A 19,473-nucleotide genomic window follows, 5' to 3' on the forward strand; every position below is an offset into this window, starting at 1 on the left:
GTTTCTGCCCAATATGACAGATATTTTTCCTTTTGCTTAGCGACGATTGTGTTGGGTCGAATGCTTTGTGTTACGCTGTCACTGTCCTGGGGCTGGTTATTGTTAGTAGTGTTAATAGTTACTTGACTGAGGGTATTCTTCTTTATGGTCCTCTCTTGGCATTTCAGGGCTTCATAATGATAGCATTGGGGGTTGCTCATTTCTAGGTGTTTCCAAAATTTGGTGGCTCTTTTTTGGATAGTGATTATTAATGGATATTGGCCTAGTTCTGCCCTGCATGCATTGTTTACGGTTTTCCTTTGAGTCCAGAGGATACTTTTACAGAATTCTGCATGTAGGATCTCAATTGGGTGTTTGTCCCATTTTGCAAATTCTTGTTGTGTTAGCGGTCCCCACACCTCACTGCCATAGAGTGCAATTGGTTCAATTACTGATTTGAAAATTTTGAGCCAAATGCTAATTGGGATTTCTATTTGGATTGATTTTTTAATGGCATAGAAAGCCCTTCTTGCTTTCTCTTTCAGTTCATTCACAGCCAGTTTGAAATTTCCCGTAGAACTGATTTTTAAGCCCAAGTATGTGTAGTTAGTGGTTTGTTCAATTTTGGTTGTTCCTAGTGTGAAATTTATTTTGGGTCCCTGATGTCTGGATCTTTGCTGGAACACAAGGACTTTGGTTTTTTGGGGATTTATTGTCAGGGCCCAAGTCTGGCAGTACGACTCCAGCAGATCCAGGTTCTGCTGTAGACCCTCCTTAGTTGGTGACAGCAGAACCAGGTCGTCTGCATAGAGGAGGAATTTAACCTTGGATTCATATAGGGTGAGGCCGGGTGCTGTAGATTGTTCAAGTAGTTTTGCCAATTCATTTATGTAAATATTAAAGAGTGTTGGTGAGATTGGCGAGCCCTGCATCACCCCCCGCCCCTGTGGGAAGTATTTTTTTTGTTTGTCTCCAATTTTAACTGCACATTTGTTGTTTGTACATATTGATTTAATTACATCATATGTTTTTCCCCCTACCGCGCTTTCGATAAGTTTCAGGAATAAACCGTCATGCCAGATGGAATCGAAAGCCTTCTGGAAATCTATAAAGCATGCGTAGATTTTGCTTTTGTTTTGATGAACTTGTTTGTCAATTAGGGTCTGTAGGGTGAAGATATGATCTGATGTTCTATAGTTTGGCAGGAATCCAATTTGGCTTTTACTCAAGACATTGTGCTCCTCAAGGAAGTTTATAAGTCTTTTGTTTATGATGCTACAGAATACCTTCCCCAGGTTACTGTTTACACAGATGCCTCGATAGTTATTTGGGTCAACTTTGTCCCTACTTTTGTATATGGGCGTTATGAGTCCTTTGTTCCAGATATCAGGGAAGTAACCGACACTCAGAACCAAGTTGAAGAGTTTTAGGATAGCCAGTTTCATTTTATCGTCTGTGTGTTTAATCATCTCGCTTAGTATGCCGTCTGCCCCGCAAGCTTTTCCTGGTCGCAGGTCCTTGAGTTTTTCAAAAAGTTCTTTTTCTGTTATTATGGAGTCTAGCGGGTTTTGGTTATCTTTTATGGCTATTTCTAGCTTTTCCAGTTTTTTGCATATTTGGTGTTGCTCTGGCCTTAGTGTGTTTTTCTGGTATAATTTTTCAAAGTGGTTTTCCCATGTGTCTCCATTTTGAATGGCCAATTCGTCGTGTTGTTTTTTGTGTAATGTATTCCAGTTGTTTCAGAAACAATTGGAATCAATGGATTCCTCAATGGAGCTGAGTGTATTCTTAATATATTGCTCTTTTTTGGTTTTGAGTGTGTTTCTGTATTGTGTTAGTGTCTGACAATAAGTAAGGCGTAATTCCTCGTTTTCTGGATGTCTGTGTTTTTGGTTTGATATTTTTCTGAGTTTTTTCCTCATGTTATGGCAATCTGGGTCAAACCATTTTTCATAGTTTTTTGTTTTGGGTTTATTCTTGCGAACTTTCAAGTTTGACATTGTTGCCAAATTATCAAAAATATTGTTTAGGTTATTCACTGCCCGGTTTACGCCTTCTTTATTGTGAGTGTATATGTTATCCAGAAAGGTGTCCAAGAGAGCTTGAGTTGATTCATTGCTAATTGCTTTCTGGTATTTTTCCGTGTCGTTTTTGGCCCATCTGTACGATTTTTTGGTGTTGTACAGTTTACTGGGTTGTGTTTCTGTGTTGTTTGTTTCTGTCTTTTTAAGATACATAGTAATTTGACTGTGATCTGACAGTGTTGTTTGTGGTTTGGCTGTGAATGCTCTGAAAGAGGATGGGTCCAAATCCGTAATCATATAGTCTACGGTGCTGCAGCCAAGAGGTGAGCAATAGGTCTCTCTCTCTCCCTCTGTCTCTCTCTCTCCCTCTGTCTCTCTCTCTCTCTCTCTCTCCCTGTCTCTCTCTCTCTCCCTGTCTCTCTTTCTCTCCCTGTCTCTCTCTCCCTGTCTCTCTCTCTCTCTGTCTCTCTCTCTCTCCCTGTCTCTCTCTCTCCCTGTCTCTCTCCCTGTCTCTCTCCCTCTGTCTCTCTCCCTCTGTCTCTCTCCCTCTGTCTCTCTCTCTCCCTCTCTCCCTCCCCGTCTCTCTCTCCCCGTCTCTCTCTCCCTATCTCTCTCTCTCTCTCTGTCTGTCTCTCTCTCTCTCTCGCTCTCTCTCTCTCTCTCTGTGTCTCTCTCTTTGTCTCTCTCTCTCTGTCTCTCTCTCTCTGTATGTTTCTCTGTCTGTCTCTCTGTATCTCTATCTCTCTCTCTCTGTCTCCCTGTGTCTCTCTCCCTCTGTCTCTCTCTCTCTCTCTGTCTCTCTCTGTGTCTCTCTCTTTGTCTCTCAGTTCAGTTCAGTTCAGTTCAAATGCTTTATTGGCATGAAAGTTTACAGAGAACCATATTGCCAAAGCTTACATAGCAAAAAGGTACAGTTTTCCAACATTCTGTAGGTGTCAATCGATTTGACATTTGTTGGGTATATACAATATTATTTTTAAACAATATTAATTTTAAACAGTCTTTCTACTTCATTTGGTACGTTCAATATTAATTTTAAACAGTCTTACTTTTAAACAGTCCTCAGGTTGTGACATGTTGTTACATATTTAGCCCCAAGGTATGGTCTGTCTCCTTCTCCTAGGACTAATCTCAATTTTGACAGATCATCCAATTCCTTGAAATCTGGGGTTGTTTGGCTTAGCTTGTTGAATAATATGTTTCTTGATGTGTTGAATTTTTCGCATTTTAGGAGGAAATGCATTTCTGTTTCAACCTCGCCAGCCAGACATTGATCGCATATTCTATTCTCTCTAGGCTGCCAGGATTTCTTGTATCTGCCTTTTTCAATTTCCAGTTGGTGGTCGCTTAGTCTGTACCTGGTGAGGGTCTGTCTCTGTTTTGTGTCTCTGATGGTCGTGAGGTAGTCTGCCAGTTTATATTCTCTTTTTAGGGCCCGGTAACATTCTAATCTGCTTTGGCTTTCGGTTATTTTGTTCCAATGTTCCAGGTAGGTTTCTTTGCATTTTTTAATGATTTGGTTCACTCGGATTGGTGTTTGGACGGCTGTGTTGGTCTGGGGCTGGTCAGGGTCCGGCTGAGTACTTAGTTTCAGTAGCAGCTGACTCAGGGGACTCTTTTCTGGGTTTAGCTCTTGGGTCTGAAAGGCTTTGAAATGAAGGGTGTCTGGGGAGCTAGATTTGAGGTGATTTAGGAAGTTTAGTGCTCGTTTTTGGATGTTTATTATCAGTGGGTATCTGCCTAGTTCGGCTCTGCATGCATTTGTTGGCGTTTTTCTTTGGGTGCGAAGGATGCTTCGGCAGAATTCTGCATGTAGGGCTTCTATTGTGTGTTTTTCCCATTTAGTGTAGCTTTGGTGATTTAGCGGGCCCCATACTTCACTACCGTACAGTGCAATGGGCAGGATTATGCTGTCAAAAATTTTGAGCCAGATTTTGATTGGGATTTGGATGTTGTAGAATTTTCTTTTTATTGCATATAGGGCTCTTCGGGCTTTTTCTTTTAGTGCATTCACTGCTATGCTGAAGCTCCCTGATGCTGTAATAGTTAGACCAAGGTAGGTGTAGCTCATAGTGTGTCCTATAGTGGTATCACTGAGGGTAAACTGGTATTTGTTTTCCTGACATCTGGGTCTTTTCTGAAAAATCATGATGTTGGTTTTCTTTAGATTTACTGTTAGAGCCCAATTTTGGCAGTATTTGTCGAGTAGGTCTAGTTGTTGCTGTAATCCCTGTTCTGTGGGAGACAGCAGAACCAGGTCGTCCGCATAGAACAGGGACTTCACTTCTCCATCTAGGAGACGGAGACCTGGTGACTCGCTTTGCTCCAGCATGTCTGCTAATTCATTTATGTATATGTTGAACAGGGTCGGGCTCAAATTGCAGCCCTGCCGGACGCCTCTTCTCTGGGTGAAGAAATCGGTGCGTTTGTCTCCAATTTTGACCCCGCATTTGTTTTTCAGATACATTGATTTAATAAGGTCATAGACTTTGCCCCCTATTCCACACTGAAGAAGTTTATAATAGAGCCCTTCGTGCCATATAGAGTCAAAGGCTTTCTTGAAGTCGATGAAACAGGCGAATATTTTCCCATTTTTTGTTTGGTGTTTATGTTTTTCGATGAGGGTGTGAAGGGTATAGATATGGTCGGCGGTGCGGTGTTTTGGAAGAAAGCCTATTTGGTTTTTTCTGAGGATATTATGTTTGTTAAGAAAATCAAGTAATCTACTATTTAGAATACTGCAGAATAACTTCCCTAGACAACTGTTGACACAGATGCCGCGGTAGTTATTTGGGTCTGATTTGTTTCCACTTTTATATATGGGGGAGATTAGTCCTTGGCACCAGATATCGGGAAAACAGCCTGAGCGTAATATGATGTTGAATAGTTTGAGTATCGCACCCTGCATCTCCATATTACTGAACTTTAGCATTTCATTTTTGATGTTGTCTGGGCCACAGGCTTTCTTTAGGTGGAGAGATTTTGTTTTTGTGGCCAGTTCTTTCCATGTGATTGGGGAGTCTAGAGGGTTTTGGTTGTCTTTAATTGTTGCTTCTAATGTGTGGAGTTTTTCTGTGACCTGATGTTGACTTGGGTTTGTTTTGTTTTTTGGGATGTCTTTGTAGAGGTTTTCAAAATGTGTTCTCCAGATGTCGCCATCTTGGATTGGTAATGCTTGCAATTGTGTTGTACTCAGGTTATTCCACATTTCCCAGAATTGTTTTGGATTGGTGGAGTTTTCAATTTCTTCGAGTATTTTGTGGGTATAGTTTTGTGTTTTGTTCCTAATGGTGTGTTTATATCTTTTGAGGGTTTCATTGTATCTAGTACGTAGGTCCGGATTGTTTGGTTGCCGATGCTTTTGGTTTGATATTTTTCTCAGGTCTTTTCTGGCATTTTTGCATTCGTGGTCTCTCTCTCTCTCTGTCTCTCTCTCTCTGTATGTTTCTCTGTCTGTCTCTCTGTATCTCTATCTCTCTCTCTCTGTCTCCCTGTGTCTCTCTCTCTCTGTCTCTCTCTCTCTCTCTCTGTCTCTCTGTCTCTCTCTCTGTCTCTCTCTTTGTCTCTCTCTGTCTCTCTCTCTCTCTGTGTTTCTCTGTCTGTTTCTCTGTATCTCTATCTCTCTCTCTCCGTCTCTCTCTGTCTCTGTCTCTGTCTCTCTGTCTGTCTCTCTGTATCTTTCTATCTCTATGCTTGTCTGTCTCTCTGTATCTCTGTCTCTCTGTCTCTCTCTCTCTATCTGTCAGTCTGTCTCTGTCAGTCTGTCTGTCTCTTTCTCTGTCTCTGTGTTACGCAAGATAAGGGCTCATGGGGTTGGGGGTAATATATTAACATGGATAGAGGATTGGTTAATGGACAGAAAACAGAGAGTAGGGATAAACGGGTCATTTTCCGGTTGGCAGGCTGTAACTCGTGGTGTGCCGCAAGGATCAGTGCCTGGGCCTCAGCTATTTACAATCTTGACATTCAACGGCATTACCATCGCCGAAGCCCCCACCACCAATATCCTGGGGGGGGCGGTCACCATTGACCAGAAACTTACCTGGTCCAGCCACATAAATACTGTGGCAACAAGAGCAGGTCAGAGGCTGGGTATTCTGTGGCGAGTGTCTCACCTCCTGACTCCCCAAAGTCTTTCCACCATCTACACATGTTTACTAAGGAGGTGGATGCTGACAAAATATCGGTAGAAGTCGAAAAGGTAGAAGCAATGGAAGGGGTGAAAATTGATAGACAGGATGTACTAGAAAGGCTGGGTATGCTTAGAGTGGACAAGTCGCCTGGTCCAGATGGCTTGCATCCCAGGTTGCTAAGGGAATTGGGGGAGGAGATAGTGGAAGGGCTTGCCATAATTTTCCAATCTTCCCTAGATGCGGGGGAGGTGCCTGAGGATTGGAAAGTGGCAAATGTGACACCATTGTTCAAGAAAGGGTGTAAGGACAATCCCAGTAACTACAGGCCGGTCAGTTTAACATCAGTGGTGGGTAAAGTTTTAGAAACAATAATCAAGGAAAAAATTAACGGGCACTTGGAGAGGTTTAAGCTAATTAAAGAGAGCCAACACTGGTTTCTAAAAGGCAGATCGTGTTTGACTAATATAATTGAATTTTTTGATGAAGTAACAGGGAGGATTGATGAAGGGAATGCAATGGATGTTGTCCACATGGATTTTAGGAAGGCGTTTGACAAACTACCACATAGAAGGCTGGTTAACAAAATTGAGGCTCATGGAATAGGTGGGTCAGTGGCAGCTTGGATAAGGAATTGGCTTAAGGACAGAAAACAGCGAGTTGTGGTAAATGGCCGTTTTTGAGACTGGAGGATGGTAGACAGTGGTGTTCCCCAAGGGTCAGTGCTGGGGCCACTGCTTTTTTTGATATATATAAATGACCTGGATATTGGAATACAGAGTAGAATTTCTAAATTTGCCGATGACACCAAACTTGGGGGTGTGGCAAACAGTGAGGATGATACCAATCGACTGCAACAGGACATAGAAAGACTAGCAGAATGGGCAGACAAGTGGCAGATGGAATTTAATACAGAGAAGTGTGAGGTGATGCATTTTGACAGAAGGAACAGGGAGAGGCAATATACACTTAATGGCACAGTTTTAAAGAGTGTGCAGGGACAGAGGGACCTGGGAGTTAATGTGCATAGGTCCCTGAAGGTGGCAGGACATATTGAGAGAGTGGTTAGCAAAGCATATGGGATCTTGGGTTTCATAAATAGAGGTATTGAGTACAAAAGTAGAGAAGTTATGCTGAACCTTTATAAAGCACTGGTTAGGCCAGAACTGGAGTATTGCGTCCAGTTCTGGTCACCACACTTTAGGAAGGATGTGAAGGCCCTTGAGAGGGTGCAGAGGAGATTTACCAGAATGGTTCCGGGATGGGGGATCTTAGCTACAAGGACAGGTTGGAGAAGCTGGATTTGTTTTCATTAGAGCAAAGGAGGTTGAGGGGTGATCTGATAGAGGTGTACAAGATTATGACGGGTTTGGATAGGCTAGACGGGGAAAGGCTGTTCCCACTAGTTGATGGTACAAGGACTAGGGGACACAGATTTAGGGGGGAAAATTGAGTCGCACCCCCTTTGAGGCGCTAACTTCGCCGGGGCGCTACTTTAAGCACCCTGAAAAAATTAGCGCCACCATGGCCGAAATTGAATGGTAGCGCCCCAAGAGCGAGGAGGTGCGCTACTGGAAGCGTCCCACCTCCCTCTTGGGGCGCTGCGAGTGAATATCACGCCATGCGCTGCGGTATGTTGCGCCGCTGTATTACAGGCCTTCCTCCCCTTCTTAAAGGGGAGAGGCCTTGCGCAGCATGACCCGGGGCCCCGCTAGGCCACCGGGATCGGAGTACCGGCAAATGAGCGCAGCCGGCACTCCGCGAGGGTTGCTCAGGAGGCCGGGGACGGCAACGGAGGCAGGTGCTGGCAGGCGGCCAGCAGCAAAAATGGCCACCCGGCACCTCGCCTTTAATTAGCACCGCCCCGGCCGCAGGTAGGCCCCCTGACCCCACCAGACATAGCGTCCGGCGGTAAGTCAGGGGCGCTCCCGAAGATTGCAACCGGGGTGCGAGCGGGCCACTAACGGTTACCACCGCTGCTAACCTCCCGCTGAATTTCGCGGGAGGCATTGGCGGCGCTGCGCCCGGGTGCTAGCTGCTTTGCGCCCCATTATAGGGCACTAACTGGAGGCGCAAACCAACCGAATTTTTCCCCCTTAAGGTTTTGGGCAAGAGATACAGGGGGGATGTGACAGCTAGAAGGACAAAGGCAGCAGGCGCATGGAGACACCATCACCTGCAAGTTCCCCTCCAAGTTACACACCATCCTGACTTGGGAATATATCGCCGATCCTTCATCGTCGCTGGGTCAAAGTCCCTCCCTAACAGCACTGTGGGAGTACCTTCACCACAGCGACTGCAGCGGTTCAAGATGGCGGCTCACCACCACCTTCTCAAGGGCGACGCCCACATCCCAGGAACGAATATTTAAAAAAATTAATACTTTGATGAAGCGACTGAGTGCAATGTATCCAAGTTTGCTGAAGATACAAAGCTAGGTGGCAAAGTAAGCTGTGAGGAGAACACAAAGAGTCTGCGAAGGGATATCGACAGGTTAAGTGAGTGGGCAGTAAGGTGGCAGATGGAGTATAATGTGGGGAAATTCGAGGTTATTCACGTTGGCAGGAAGAATAGGAAAACAGAATAATTTTTAAATAGTGGGAAACAATTCAATGTTGATGTTCAGAGAGATTTGGGTGTCCTCGTACAGGAAACACAGAGAGTTAGCGTGCAGGTACAGAAAGCAATTAGGAAGGTGATATACCTATCAATTCCTCCAATAAAAGGCGAAGAGTTACGAAGGTGACTAAAGGTTTTTATTGACTAAATAACAGAGCCCACTCTCGTGGGTGATCCGATCCAAGCAGGAGGAATACCAGTCAGTCGCTCACCTTTATACCTGGCCTGGTGGGTGGAGCCAAGGCGGAGTCGGCGGTGGTCATCCCAGGTATAGCAGTGTGGCAAGAGGCGACCTCGTACCGTGATACAATAGTGGTCAGTGATACAGTTATAACGAACAGTGGTGAACAGTGCTAACTACTAACAGTGATACGATAGTGAACGTGGTTTACCACATTCACCCCTTGTTTAGAATTAAGTCCGGCGGGGTGAAGTGTACTACCAATTCTGGTAGGTCAGTCTGTCCGGAGGCTTCGTAAGCCTCTCCGATCGCCGCAGCGGTGGTGTTGCCTTATCCGGTGCTGGTGCCTTATCCGGTGTTGATGCTGGTGTTTGCGTGGTCGGCGAGGGCTCGTGGGGTTCCGGCATGCCGTCTACCTGGGCTGGGGTTGGGGGGGGTGGTGGCGGTGTTTCCGGATCGGCTGAGGGTGCGAGGTCTCGTAGGGAGACAGTGTCCTCCCGCCCGTCTGGGTACGCCACGTAGGCGTACTGGGGGTTGGCGTGCAGGAGGTTCACCCTCTCGACCAGGGGGTCCGTTTTATGGGCCCTCACGTGTTTCCGCAGCCAGACCGGCCCCGGGGCGGTCAGCCAGGTTGGTAGAGTGGTTCCCGTAGTCGACTTCCTGGGGAAAACGAACATTCGTTCATGGGGGGTGGTGTTAGTGGCCGTGCAAAGTAATGACCGGATGGAGTGCAGCGCTGTCGGGAGGACTTCTTGCCAGCGGGAGGTTGGGAGGCCCTTAGACTTTAAGGCTAAGAGGACGGCCTTCCATACCGTCGCGTTCTCTCTTTCCACCTGACCGTTACCTCTGGGGTTGTAGCTGGTGGTCCTGCTTGCTGCAATACCTCTCTCTAGGAGGAATTGCCGGAGTTCCTCGCTCATGAAGGAGGAGCCCCGGTCGCTGTGTATATAGTTCGGGAACCCGAACAAGGCGAAGAGGGCATTCAGGCACTTGATGACCGTGCTACTGGTCATGTCGGGGCAGGGGAAGGCAAAGGGGAAACGGGAGTACTCATCAACGATGTTGAGGAAGTACACATTACGGTCAGAGGACGGGAGGGGCCCCTTAAAGTCGATGCTCAGGCGCTCGAAGGGGCGGGTGGCCTTGATCAGGCTTGCTCGGTCCGGCCTATAGAAGTGCGGTTTGCACTCCGCACAGGTCTGGCAGTTCCTGGTCATGGTCCTGACCTCCTCGATGGAGTAGGTCAGGTTGCGGGCCTTAATGAAATGGTAGAGTCTGGTGACTCCGGGGTGGCAGAGCTGGTCGTGGAGGGTCTGAAGCCTATCGATATGCGCGCTGGCGCATGTCATTCGTGAAAGGGCATCAGGGGATTCGTTCAGCTTGCCTGGCCGGTACAAGATCTCATAATCGTAGGTGGAGAGCTCGATTCTCCATCTCAAAATCTTGTCATTCTTGATTTTGCCCTTCAGCTTGTTATTAAACATGAAAGCCACCGAACGCTGGTCGGTGAGGAGGGTAAATCGTTTGCCTGCCAGGTAGTGCCTCCAGCGCCGTACTGCCTCCACGATCGCCTGGGCCTCTTTCTCGACCGACGAATGTCGGATCTCGGGGCCCTGTAGGGTCCTTGAGAAGAAGGCCACTGGCCTCCCCTCCTGGTTTAGGGTGGCGGCTAAGGCGAAGTCGGATGCGTCGCTCTCCACCTGGAAGGGGATGGACTCGTCCACTGCGTGCATCGTGGCCTTGGCTATGTCTCCCTTAATGAGGGAGAAGGCCGCGCACGCCTCCTCCGTGAGGGGGAAGGAAGTGGCTTTCAGGAGGGGTCTGGCTTTGTCCGCGTAATTGGGTACCCATTGGGCATAGTAGGCGAAAAGCCCCAGGGTTCTCCTAAGTGCTTTAGGGCAGTGGGGGAGGGGTAGCTCCATGAGGGGGCGCATTCTTTCTGGGTCGGGGCCGATGATTCCGTTCTCCACTACGCAGCCGAGGATGGCAAGGCGTGTGGTGTTAAACACGCATTTCTCCTTATTGTAGGTGAGGTTCAGCCGTTGGGCCGTACGGAGGAATTTCTCCAGATTCGCGTCATGTTCCTGCCGGTCGCGGCCGCAGATAGTGACGTTATCTAGGTAGGGGAATGTAGCCTGCAGTTCGTTCTGGTCAACCATCTGGTCCATCTCCCTTTGGAAGACCGAGACCCCATTAGTGACACCGAAGGGGACCCTAAGGAAGTGGTATAGGCGCCCATTCGCCTCGAAGGCGGTATACTGGCGGTCCTCAGGGTGGATAGGGAGTTGGTGGTAGGCCGACTTCAGGTCGATGGTCGAGAATACTTTATACTGTGCAATCTGATTGACCATGTCAGATATGCGGGGGAGGGGGTATGCGTCCAGCTGGGTATATCTGTTTATGGTCTGGCTGTAGTCGATGACCAGGCGGTTTTTATCGCCGGTCTTTACGACTACGACCTGGGCACGCCAGGGGCTGCTGCTCCCCTCGATAATGCCCTCTTTCAGGAGGCGCCGCACCTCAGAGCTAATGAAGGCTCTGTCCCCGGCGCTATACCGCCTGCTCTTGGTAGCGACGGGTTTGCAGTCAGGGGTAAGGTTAGCAAACAGAGAGGGTGGCGGGACCTTGAGGGTGGAGAGGCTGCAGGTGTTACGCGGTGGGCGGTTTAACGTTTGCTGGTTGTTGACTGTGAGTGGGGGGAGGGGTCCACCGTATGCTAGGGTTACGCTTTGGAGGTGGGATTGGAAGTCCAGCCCTAGTAGGACGGCAGCGCAGAGATGGGGGAGGACGAGGAGTTTAAAGTTTTTATACTCCGTGCCCTTAACCGACAGGGTCACGACACAGTAGCCGCTGATGTCCGTGGCGTGGGACCTCGATGCCATCGAGATTCGGCTGCGCGTTGGTAGGACAGAGAGGGAGTAGTGGCTCACCGTGTCTGGGTGGATGAAGCTCTCCGTGCTTCCGCTGTCGAACAGGCAGGTCGTGGCGTGGCCGTTCACTTTGATGTCCATCATTGACTTGGACAGATGGTGCGGGCGGGCTTGGTCCAGGGTGACGGAAGCTAGTGTGTAGCTGAGCGAGTCGTTGTCATCTGCGGGCGAGGCGGTCGGGCGTGGTGAGTAAAATGGCGTCTCCCACGAGGTAGGGCAAAATGACGGAGAAGATGGCTGCCCCCGTAGCTCACATGAGGCACTATTGGGGTCGGTTGCCTTAATCAAAGATGGCCGCCCCCATGACTCATGTGTGGGGATGCTGGCCTCAGTTGCCCTAAACAAAGATGGCCACCCCCATGACTCATGTGTGGGGATGCTGGCCTCAGTTGCCCTAAACGAAGATGGCCGCCCCCATAGTTCGCATGCGGCACTGCTGGCCTCTGAGGATCCGCTCCTGCAGGCCTTGGAGAAGTGGCCTTTCTTCAGGCAGGTTCTGCATGTGGAGTTCTTGGCTGGGCAGCGCGACCTCGGGTGCTTCTCCTGGCCACAAAAAAAACAGCCGGCGGCCCGATCGCGGATGCCCGATGTCGGGGCCGGTGCCGGGGGTGGCGGGGCCGGTCGGGTCCGGGACGCCGACGCAGAGGTAGGTCCCGGGGGCGGCGCTGGGAAGGGTGCTGTGGTAGGGGTCGGGCCCGAGTCCCAGGGTCGCGAGCAGTACCTGGTGAATGCTTCCTGATCTTGGTGGGCCACTTCCAGGGAGATAGCGAGGGCTTCAGCTTTTTCCATGCTGAGGTCTTTAGCTTCCAGCAGTCTTTGCCGTGAGTACTCGGACCGTAGGCCTTTCAGGAATGCGTCGCGGATATTATCTTCAGTATTTTCGGCTGCCGACACCGATTTAAAGTCACAGTTCCTGGCGAGTGCATATAGCGCCTGTGAGAATTCGGCTACTGATTCTCCTGGCTGTTGCGGCCGTGATCTTAGGAGGTGCCTAGCGTACATGTAGTTTACCGGGGTCCGGTACTTCTGTTTCAGCAGGTTGATGGCGGTCTCGTAGGTAGTCATGTCCTCGATGAGAGTGTATACTCTCGGGCTCAGTTGCGCCTGCAGGACACTTAGTTTGGATGCCTGAGGGACGCTGGATTCTCTCAGGTATGATTCGAAGCAGACCAGCCAGTGTTTAAAGTCTGCGGCTGAGTTTGCTGCTCGTGGGTTCAGGTCCAGGTACGGCGGTCTGAGGGCTCGCAGCCAAGCTGGCTGGTGTGGCTGTGCTCCTGGGAGCTGCGCTGGTGGCTCCTCCGCCGGTTGTGACTCGTTGTCGGACATCATTAAATTTAGTCAATAAAATTGATATACCTATCAATTCCTCCAATAAAAGGCGAAGAGTTACGAAGGTGACTAAAGGTTTTTATTGACTAAATAACAGAGCCCACTCTCGTGGGTGATCCGATCCAAGCAGGAGGAATACCAGTCAGTCGCTCACCTTTATACCTGGCCTGGTGGGTGGAGCCAAGGCGGAGTCGGCGGTGGTCATCCCAGGTATAGCAGTGTGGCAAGAGGCGACCTCGTACCGTGATACAATAGTGGTCAGTGATACAGTTATAACGAACAGTGGTGAACAGTGCTAACTACTAACAGTGATACGATAGTGAACGTGGTTTACCACAGAAGGCAAATGTTATGTTGGCCTTTATTGCAAGAGGGCTGGAGTATAAGAGTAAGGAAGTCTTGCTAGCATTGTACAGGGCCTTGGTGAGACCACACCTGGAGCACTGTGAAATTCTATCATATTATGATCACTCTGCCCCAGAGGTTCCTTTACTATGAGATTGCTATGAAACGGCAAATGATGCTGAGTCAATTGTTAATTTAAAATTTGAGATTGATAGATTTTTGTTTAAGATTAAGGGATATGGGCAAAGGCGGGTATATGGAGTTAGGTCGCAGATCAGCCATGATCTCACTGAATGGCAGAACAGGCTCGAGGGGCTAAATGGCCGCCTCCTGTTCCTATATTCCTCAGGATATAACTTGCTTTGGAGGCGGTGCAACGAAGGTTCACTAGATTGATTCCTGGGATGAGAGGGCTGTCCTATGAGGAGAGATTGTGTAGAATGGGCCGATACTCTCTGGAGTTTAGAAGAATGAGAGGTGATCTCATTGAAACATACAAGATTCTGAGGGGGATTGACAGGGTAGATGCTGAGAGGTTGGTTCCCCTGGCTGGAGAGTCGAGAACTAGGGGGCATAGTCTCAGGATAAGGGGTCGGCCATTTAAAACTGAGATGAGGAGGAATTTTTTCACTCAGAAGGTTGTGAATCTTTGGAATTCTCTGGGCTGGATTTTCCAAGCCCCGAGGAGGTGGACATGGAGGCGGGACAGCTGGTAAATACGGGGAAAGTGGGGGCGGATGGCAAACCCACCCCCATCCCGCCTCCATGCCCTTTTGCCAGGAGGCGGGAAGATGTGCAGCTTCAGGTCCCAGCTCCTGGAGGCGGGAAAGGAATTAAATCCTTTTAACTGCCTGTTAACAGCGAGTTAACAGGCAGAAAAAAGGATTAGTGCCATTTTACCTTCACAGGTGAAGGCTTCCTGACCTCGGAGAACCCCGCCAGGTTGGAGGAGTCGAGTAGGAGGTCTGCGGGGGTCGGAGGGGCCTGAAAGTGAGATGTAGTGGTGAGTGATGTGTGCAAGTGTGGAGTGGTACACATGTGAGGTGAGTGTTAAGTGTTAAAAAATGTTCACTTACCTTGTTTTCTTCCTACAGCCTTCATCCACCCTGGATCGGGAGTCCCGACATCTGCATTGTAGATTTCACAGACTGGCTGTTGCATCCTCTGAACCAACAGCCATTTGAAATCGACAAAGTTGAAAGGTTTGATGCGTCCTGAACACAAAGACTCATCAAACTACAGAGAATGTCAGTGTTTGACAGCTTCACAGAGCTATCAAACGATGACATTTCTTCTTTCAAAGAAGTCTTGACAGATGGCACATGCTGTGTCAGTGACTTTCCCCCTAATTGGCCTGCTGAGCCCGCAGGGTGGGCTTAACAAGGTCCATCAGGGGAAAATCCCACTGGTTGGCCAGAAGATGATGGAGGCGGGATATAGACCCGACAAGCAGCAGTCCCGCCTCCAACTCATCTCCATTGAGAAAATCCAGCCCTCTACCCCAAAGGGCAGTGGATGCTGAATCGTTGAGTATATTCAAGGCTGAGATCGATAGATTTTTGCACTCTAAGGGAATCAAGGGATACGGAGATCGGGCGGGAAAGTGGAGTTGAGGTTGAAGATCAGCCATGATCTTGGTGAATGGCGCAGCAGGTTCGAGGGGCCGAATGGCCGACTCCTGCTCCTATTTCTTATATTCTTATGTTTTCCCTCTCTCTCTCTCTCTCTCTGTCTGGTTCTCTCTGTCTCTCTCTCTATCTCTCTCCCTCTCTCATTTGTTCTCTCTGACTCACTCTCTCTGGCAATGATCCCGTGCCTGAGAGCTAACAAGTGGAACCAATCCGTCAGGGTCCTGCTCCTGATTGCTGCCGGGTGCCCCCTGCTGGAGTGCGGATGCCAGATGCTGCAATCCATGGTTGAATAGCCGGCCAGTATTGACTGTTGAGGCTCTCGGGAAAAGAATGAGGAACTGGCTGAGGTAATGCCCGGGGAACCCGCACCCCAACGACAATTCGCAGGTTCTGGAGAGCAAGAGGGAACAGGGAATGAATTGGGGGCGGGAGGGGGACCAGTATAACGTGGGCCTGTGATTCTGACCCTATATTTGTCAGACAGTTGGACGCGATGAGTTATTGGCTGGACTGCACCAGGGGAGAGTGCGGTTCGGGGATCACTCTCCAGCCCTCTCCTTTCCCCGGATGAACTGTGATCTGACGAGGCTCTCTCTCTGTTTCAGGCAATTCACAATGCTGAGGAGCTGGTGGTGGCCAAGAGAGCAGCAGCGTCAAAGGCAGAAGATAAACTCTCACTGGCCAAGCTGCAGATGAGGGAGAAACTGCAGAGAGGCAAGTTCCGACTGCGGCCCTGATCTACTCCAGCCCCAGGCCTGGGGCCCTGATCTACTCCAGCCCCAGGCCTGGGGCCCTCATATACTCCAGCCCCAGGAGTCAGGCCCTGATCTACTCTAGCCCCAGGCCTGGGGCCCTGATCTACACCAGCCCCAGGTCTGGGGCCCTGATCTACTCCAACCCCAAGCCTGGGACCCTGATCTACACCAGCCCCAGGAGTCAGGTCCTGATCTACACCAGCCCCAGGAGTCAGGCCCTGATCTACTCCAGCCCCAGGCCTGGGGCCCTAATCTACACCAGCCCCAGGAGTCAGGTCCTGATCTACTCCAGCCCCAGGAGTCAGGCCCTGATCTACTCTCGCCCCAGGAGTCAGGTCCTGATTTACTCTAGCCCCAGGAGTCAGGCCCTGATCTACTTCAGCCCCAAGCCTGGGGCCCTGATCTACTCCAGCCCCAGGAGTCAGGCCCTGATCTACTCCAGCCCCAGGCCTGGGGCCCTGATCTACTCCAGCCCCAGGAGTCAGGTCCTGATCTACTCCAGCCCCAGGAGTCAGGCCCTGATCTACTCTAGCCCCAGGAGTCAGGCCCTGATCTAATTCAGCCCCAGGAGTCAGGTCCTGATCTACTCCAGCCCCAGGAGTCAGGCCCTGATCTCCTCCAGCCCCAGAAGTCAGGCCCTGATCTACTCTAGCCCCAGGAGTCAGGCCCTGATCTACTCTAGCCCCAGGAGTCAGGTCCTGATCTACTCCAGCCCCAGGAGTCAGGCCCTGATTTACTCCAGCCCCAGGAGTCAGGCCCTGATCTACTCTAGCCCCAGGAGTCAGGCCCTGATCTACTCCAGCCCCAGGAGTCAGGTCCTGATCTACTCCAGCCCCAGGGTCCTGATCTACTCCAGCCCCAGGAGTCAGGCCCTGATCTACTCCAGCCCCAGGAGTCAGGTCCTGATCTACTCCAGCCCCAGGGTCCTGATCTACTCCAGCCCCAGGAGTCAGGCCCTGATCTACTCCAGCCCCAGGAGTCAGGCCCTGATCTACTCTAGCCCCAGGAGTCAGGCCCTGATCTTTTTTTTATTCATTCTTGGGATGTGGGCATTGCAGGCAAGGCCAGCATTTGTTACCCATCCCCAATTGCCCTCGAACAACCGAGTGGCTTGCTCGGCTGTTTCAGAGGGCAGTTAAAAGTCAACCACATTGCTGTGGGTCTGGAGTCACATATCGGCCAGACCGGGTAAAGGCAGCAGATTTCCTTCCCTAAAGGACATTAGTGAACCAGATGGGTTTTTACAACAATCCGATAGTTTCATGGTCACCATTACTGATACTAGCTTGTTATTCCAGATTTATTTAATTAACTGAATTTAAATTCCCCAGCTGCCGTGGTGGGATTTGAACTCACACCTCTGGATCATTAGTCCAGGCCTCTGGGTTACTAATCCAGTGACATAACTATAATGCTACTGTGTCTAACCCATGCTGTACCTGCCCTGGGAGTGTTTGATGGGACAGTGTAGAGGGAGCTTTACTCTGTATCTAACCCATGCTGTACCTGTCCTGGGAGTGTTTGATGGGGCAGTGTAGAGGGAGCTTTACTCTGTATCTAACCCGTGCTGTACCTGCCCTGGGAGTGTTTGATGGGGCAGTGTAGAGGGAGCTTTACTCTGTATCTAACCCGTGCTGTACCTGCCCTGGGAGTGTTTGATGGGACAGTGTAGAGGGAGCTTTACTCTGTATCTAACCCGTGCTGTACCTGTCCTGGGAGTGTTTGATGGGGCAGTGTAGAGGGAGCTTTACTCTGTATCTAACCCGTGCTGTACCTGCCCTGGGAGTGTTTGATGGGGCAGTGTAGAGGGAGCTTTACTCTGTATCTAACCCGTGCTGTACCTGCCCTGGGAGTGTTTGATGGGACAGTGTAGAGGGAGCTTTACTCTGTATCTAACCCATGCTGTACCTGCCCTGGGAGTGTTTGATGGGGCAGGGTAGAGGGAGCTTTACTCTGTGTCGAATCCGTGTTGTACCTGCCCTGGGAGTGTTTGATGGGATAGTGTAGAGGGAGCTTTACTCTGTATCTAACCCGAACTGTACCTGCCCTGGGAGTGTTTGATGGGGCAGTGTAGAGGGAGCTTTACTCTGTATCTAACCTGTGCTGTTCCTGCCCTGGGAGTGTTTGATGGGGCAGTGTAGAGGGAGCTTTACTCTGTATCTAACCCGTGCTGTACCTGCCCTGGGAGTGTTTGATGGGGCAGTGTAGAGGGAGCTTTACTCTGTATCTAACCCGTGCTGTTCCTGCCCTGGGAGTGTTTGATGGGACAGTGTAGAGGGAGCTTTACTCTGTATCTAACCCGTGCTGTACCTGCCCTGGGAGTGTTTGATGGGGCAGTGTAGAGGGAGCTTTACTCTGTATCTAACCCGTGCTGTTCCTACCCTGGGAGTGTTTGATGGGACAGTGTAGAGGGAGCTTTACTCTGTATCTAACCCATGCTGTACCTGCCCTGGGAGTGTTTGATGGGACAGTGTAGAGGGAGCTTTACTCTGTATCTAACCCATGCTGTTCCTGCCCTGGGAGTGTTTGATGGGTCAGTGTAGAGGGAGCTTCACTCTGTGATGTGCCTCAATAAATCCGAGACTCAATGTTAACTGAACAAAGCAAGGCTTTTATTAACTTAGAGGGTAACACACAGTGGAGAAGTGTCTCCCATCCAGAGGTCGGCTGTACTGGATGTGAGACACGCTGGGCCTGCTTAAGTAGGGGCCAGGTATGGGCGGAGCCCTACACACAATAAAATACAGGTGAGGAAATGGAACTGAGGTAAGGGAAATGAAACTGAAACTAAACCACAGTCACAGGCACAATTACACACAGAGAATACAGATGAGAGATGAATGGCATATTTCATCACATTCACCCCTTCTATAGATTTAGTCTGTTCGGGGGTTTGATAGTCCTCTGTGACCGACGTAGCTGTTGTGGTGCCGCGGGTGTCGGCTGGGTGTCCCCGGTGGCCTCCTGGGTCTCTGCCGGGGGCGCCGCCAGGGTTGTTGAAGGGGTGGTTGGTGGGGGTACCGTTGGTCGATGTTCTTCCGGGGATGATGAAAGAGTAGTGGGTGGGTAAGAGTTGATGTGATCGTTGTTGTGGTTGTTGTCGTTACCGGCTGGGGCGACGTCTTTTATGGACACGGTGTCCTCCCTTCCGTCGGCATGCCGGACATACGCGTATTGGGGGTTGGCGTGGAGTAGGTGCACTGACTCCACGAGAGGGTCCATCTTGTGGCCCCTCACATGCCTTCGTACAAATACCGGACCTGGGGTGGAGAGCCATGACGGCATGGATACGCCTGAGGTGGATTTCCGGGGAAAAACAAACATTCGTTCATGAGGCGTGGCATTAGTGGCAGTACACAATAGCGACCGTATCGAATGGAGCACATCTGGGAGGACTTCCTGCCAGCGGGAGATAGGGAGGCCCTTGGTCCTTAGAGCTAGAGTGACTGCTTTCCATACTGTCCCGTTCTCTCGCTCCACCTGGCCGTTACCCTGGGGGTTGTAGCTGGTGGTACGGCTCGTGGCGATCCCCCTGGACAGCATGTACTGG

General features: G+C 50.0%; 1 protein-coding gene across 1 annotated transcript in view; it reads left to right on the plus strand.

The window, feature by feature from the left end:
- Positions 1 to 19,473, plus strand: part of LOC147116841 (IQ motif and ankyrin repeat domain-containing protein 1-like) — a 198,029-nt gene that overhangs the window by 156,605 nt on the left and 21,951 nt on the right. The window contains exons 8-10 of the mRNA XM_085987175.1: positions 15,774 to 15,886; positions 15,976 to 16,408; positions 16,499 to 16,931. Coding sequence (XP_085843301.1) covers positions 15,774 to 15,886; positions 15,976 to 16,408; positions 16,499 to 16,931 — 979 coding nt within the window. The remainder of the gene's footprint in view (positions 1 to 15,773; positions 15,887 to 15,975; positions 16,409 to 16,498; positions 16,932 to 19,473) is intronic.

Source organism: Somniosus microcephalus, chromosome 5 (assembly GCF_052327205.1).
Source record: "Somniosus microcephalus isolate GS21.2 chromosome 5, FLI_Smic_1.0, whole genome shotgun sequence".
Taxonomy (NCBI): Eukaryota; Metazoa; Chordata; class Chondrichthyes; order Squaliformes; family Somniosidae; genus Somniosus; species Somniosus microcephalus.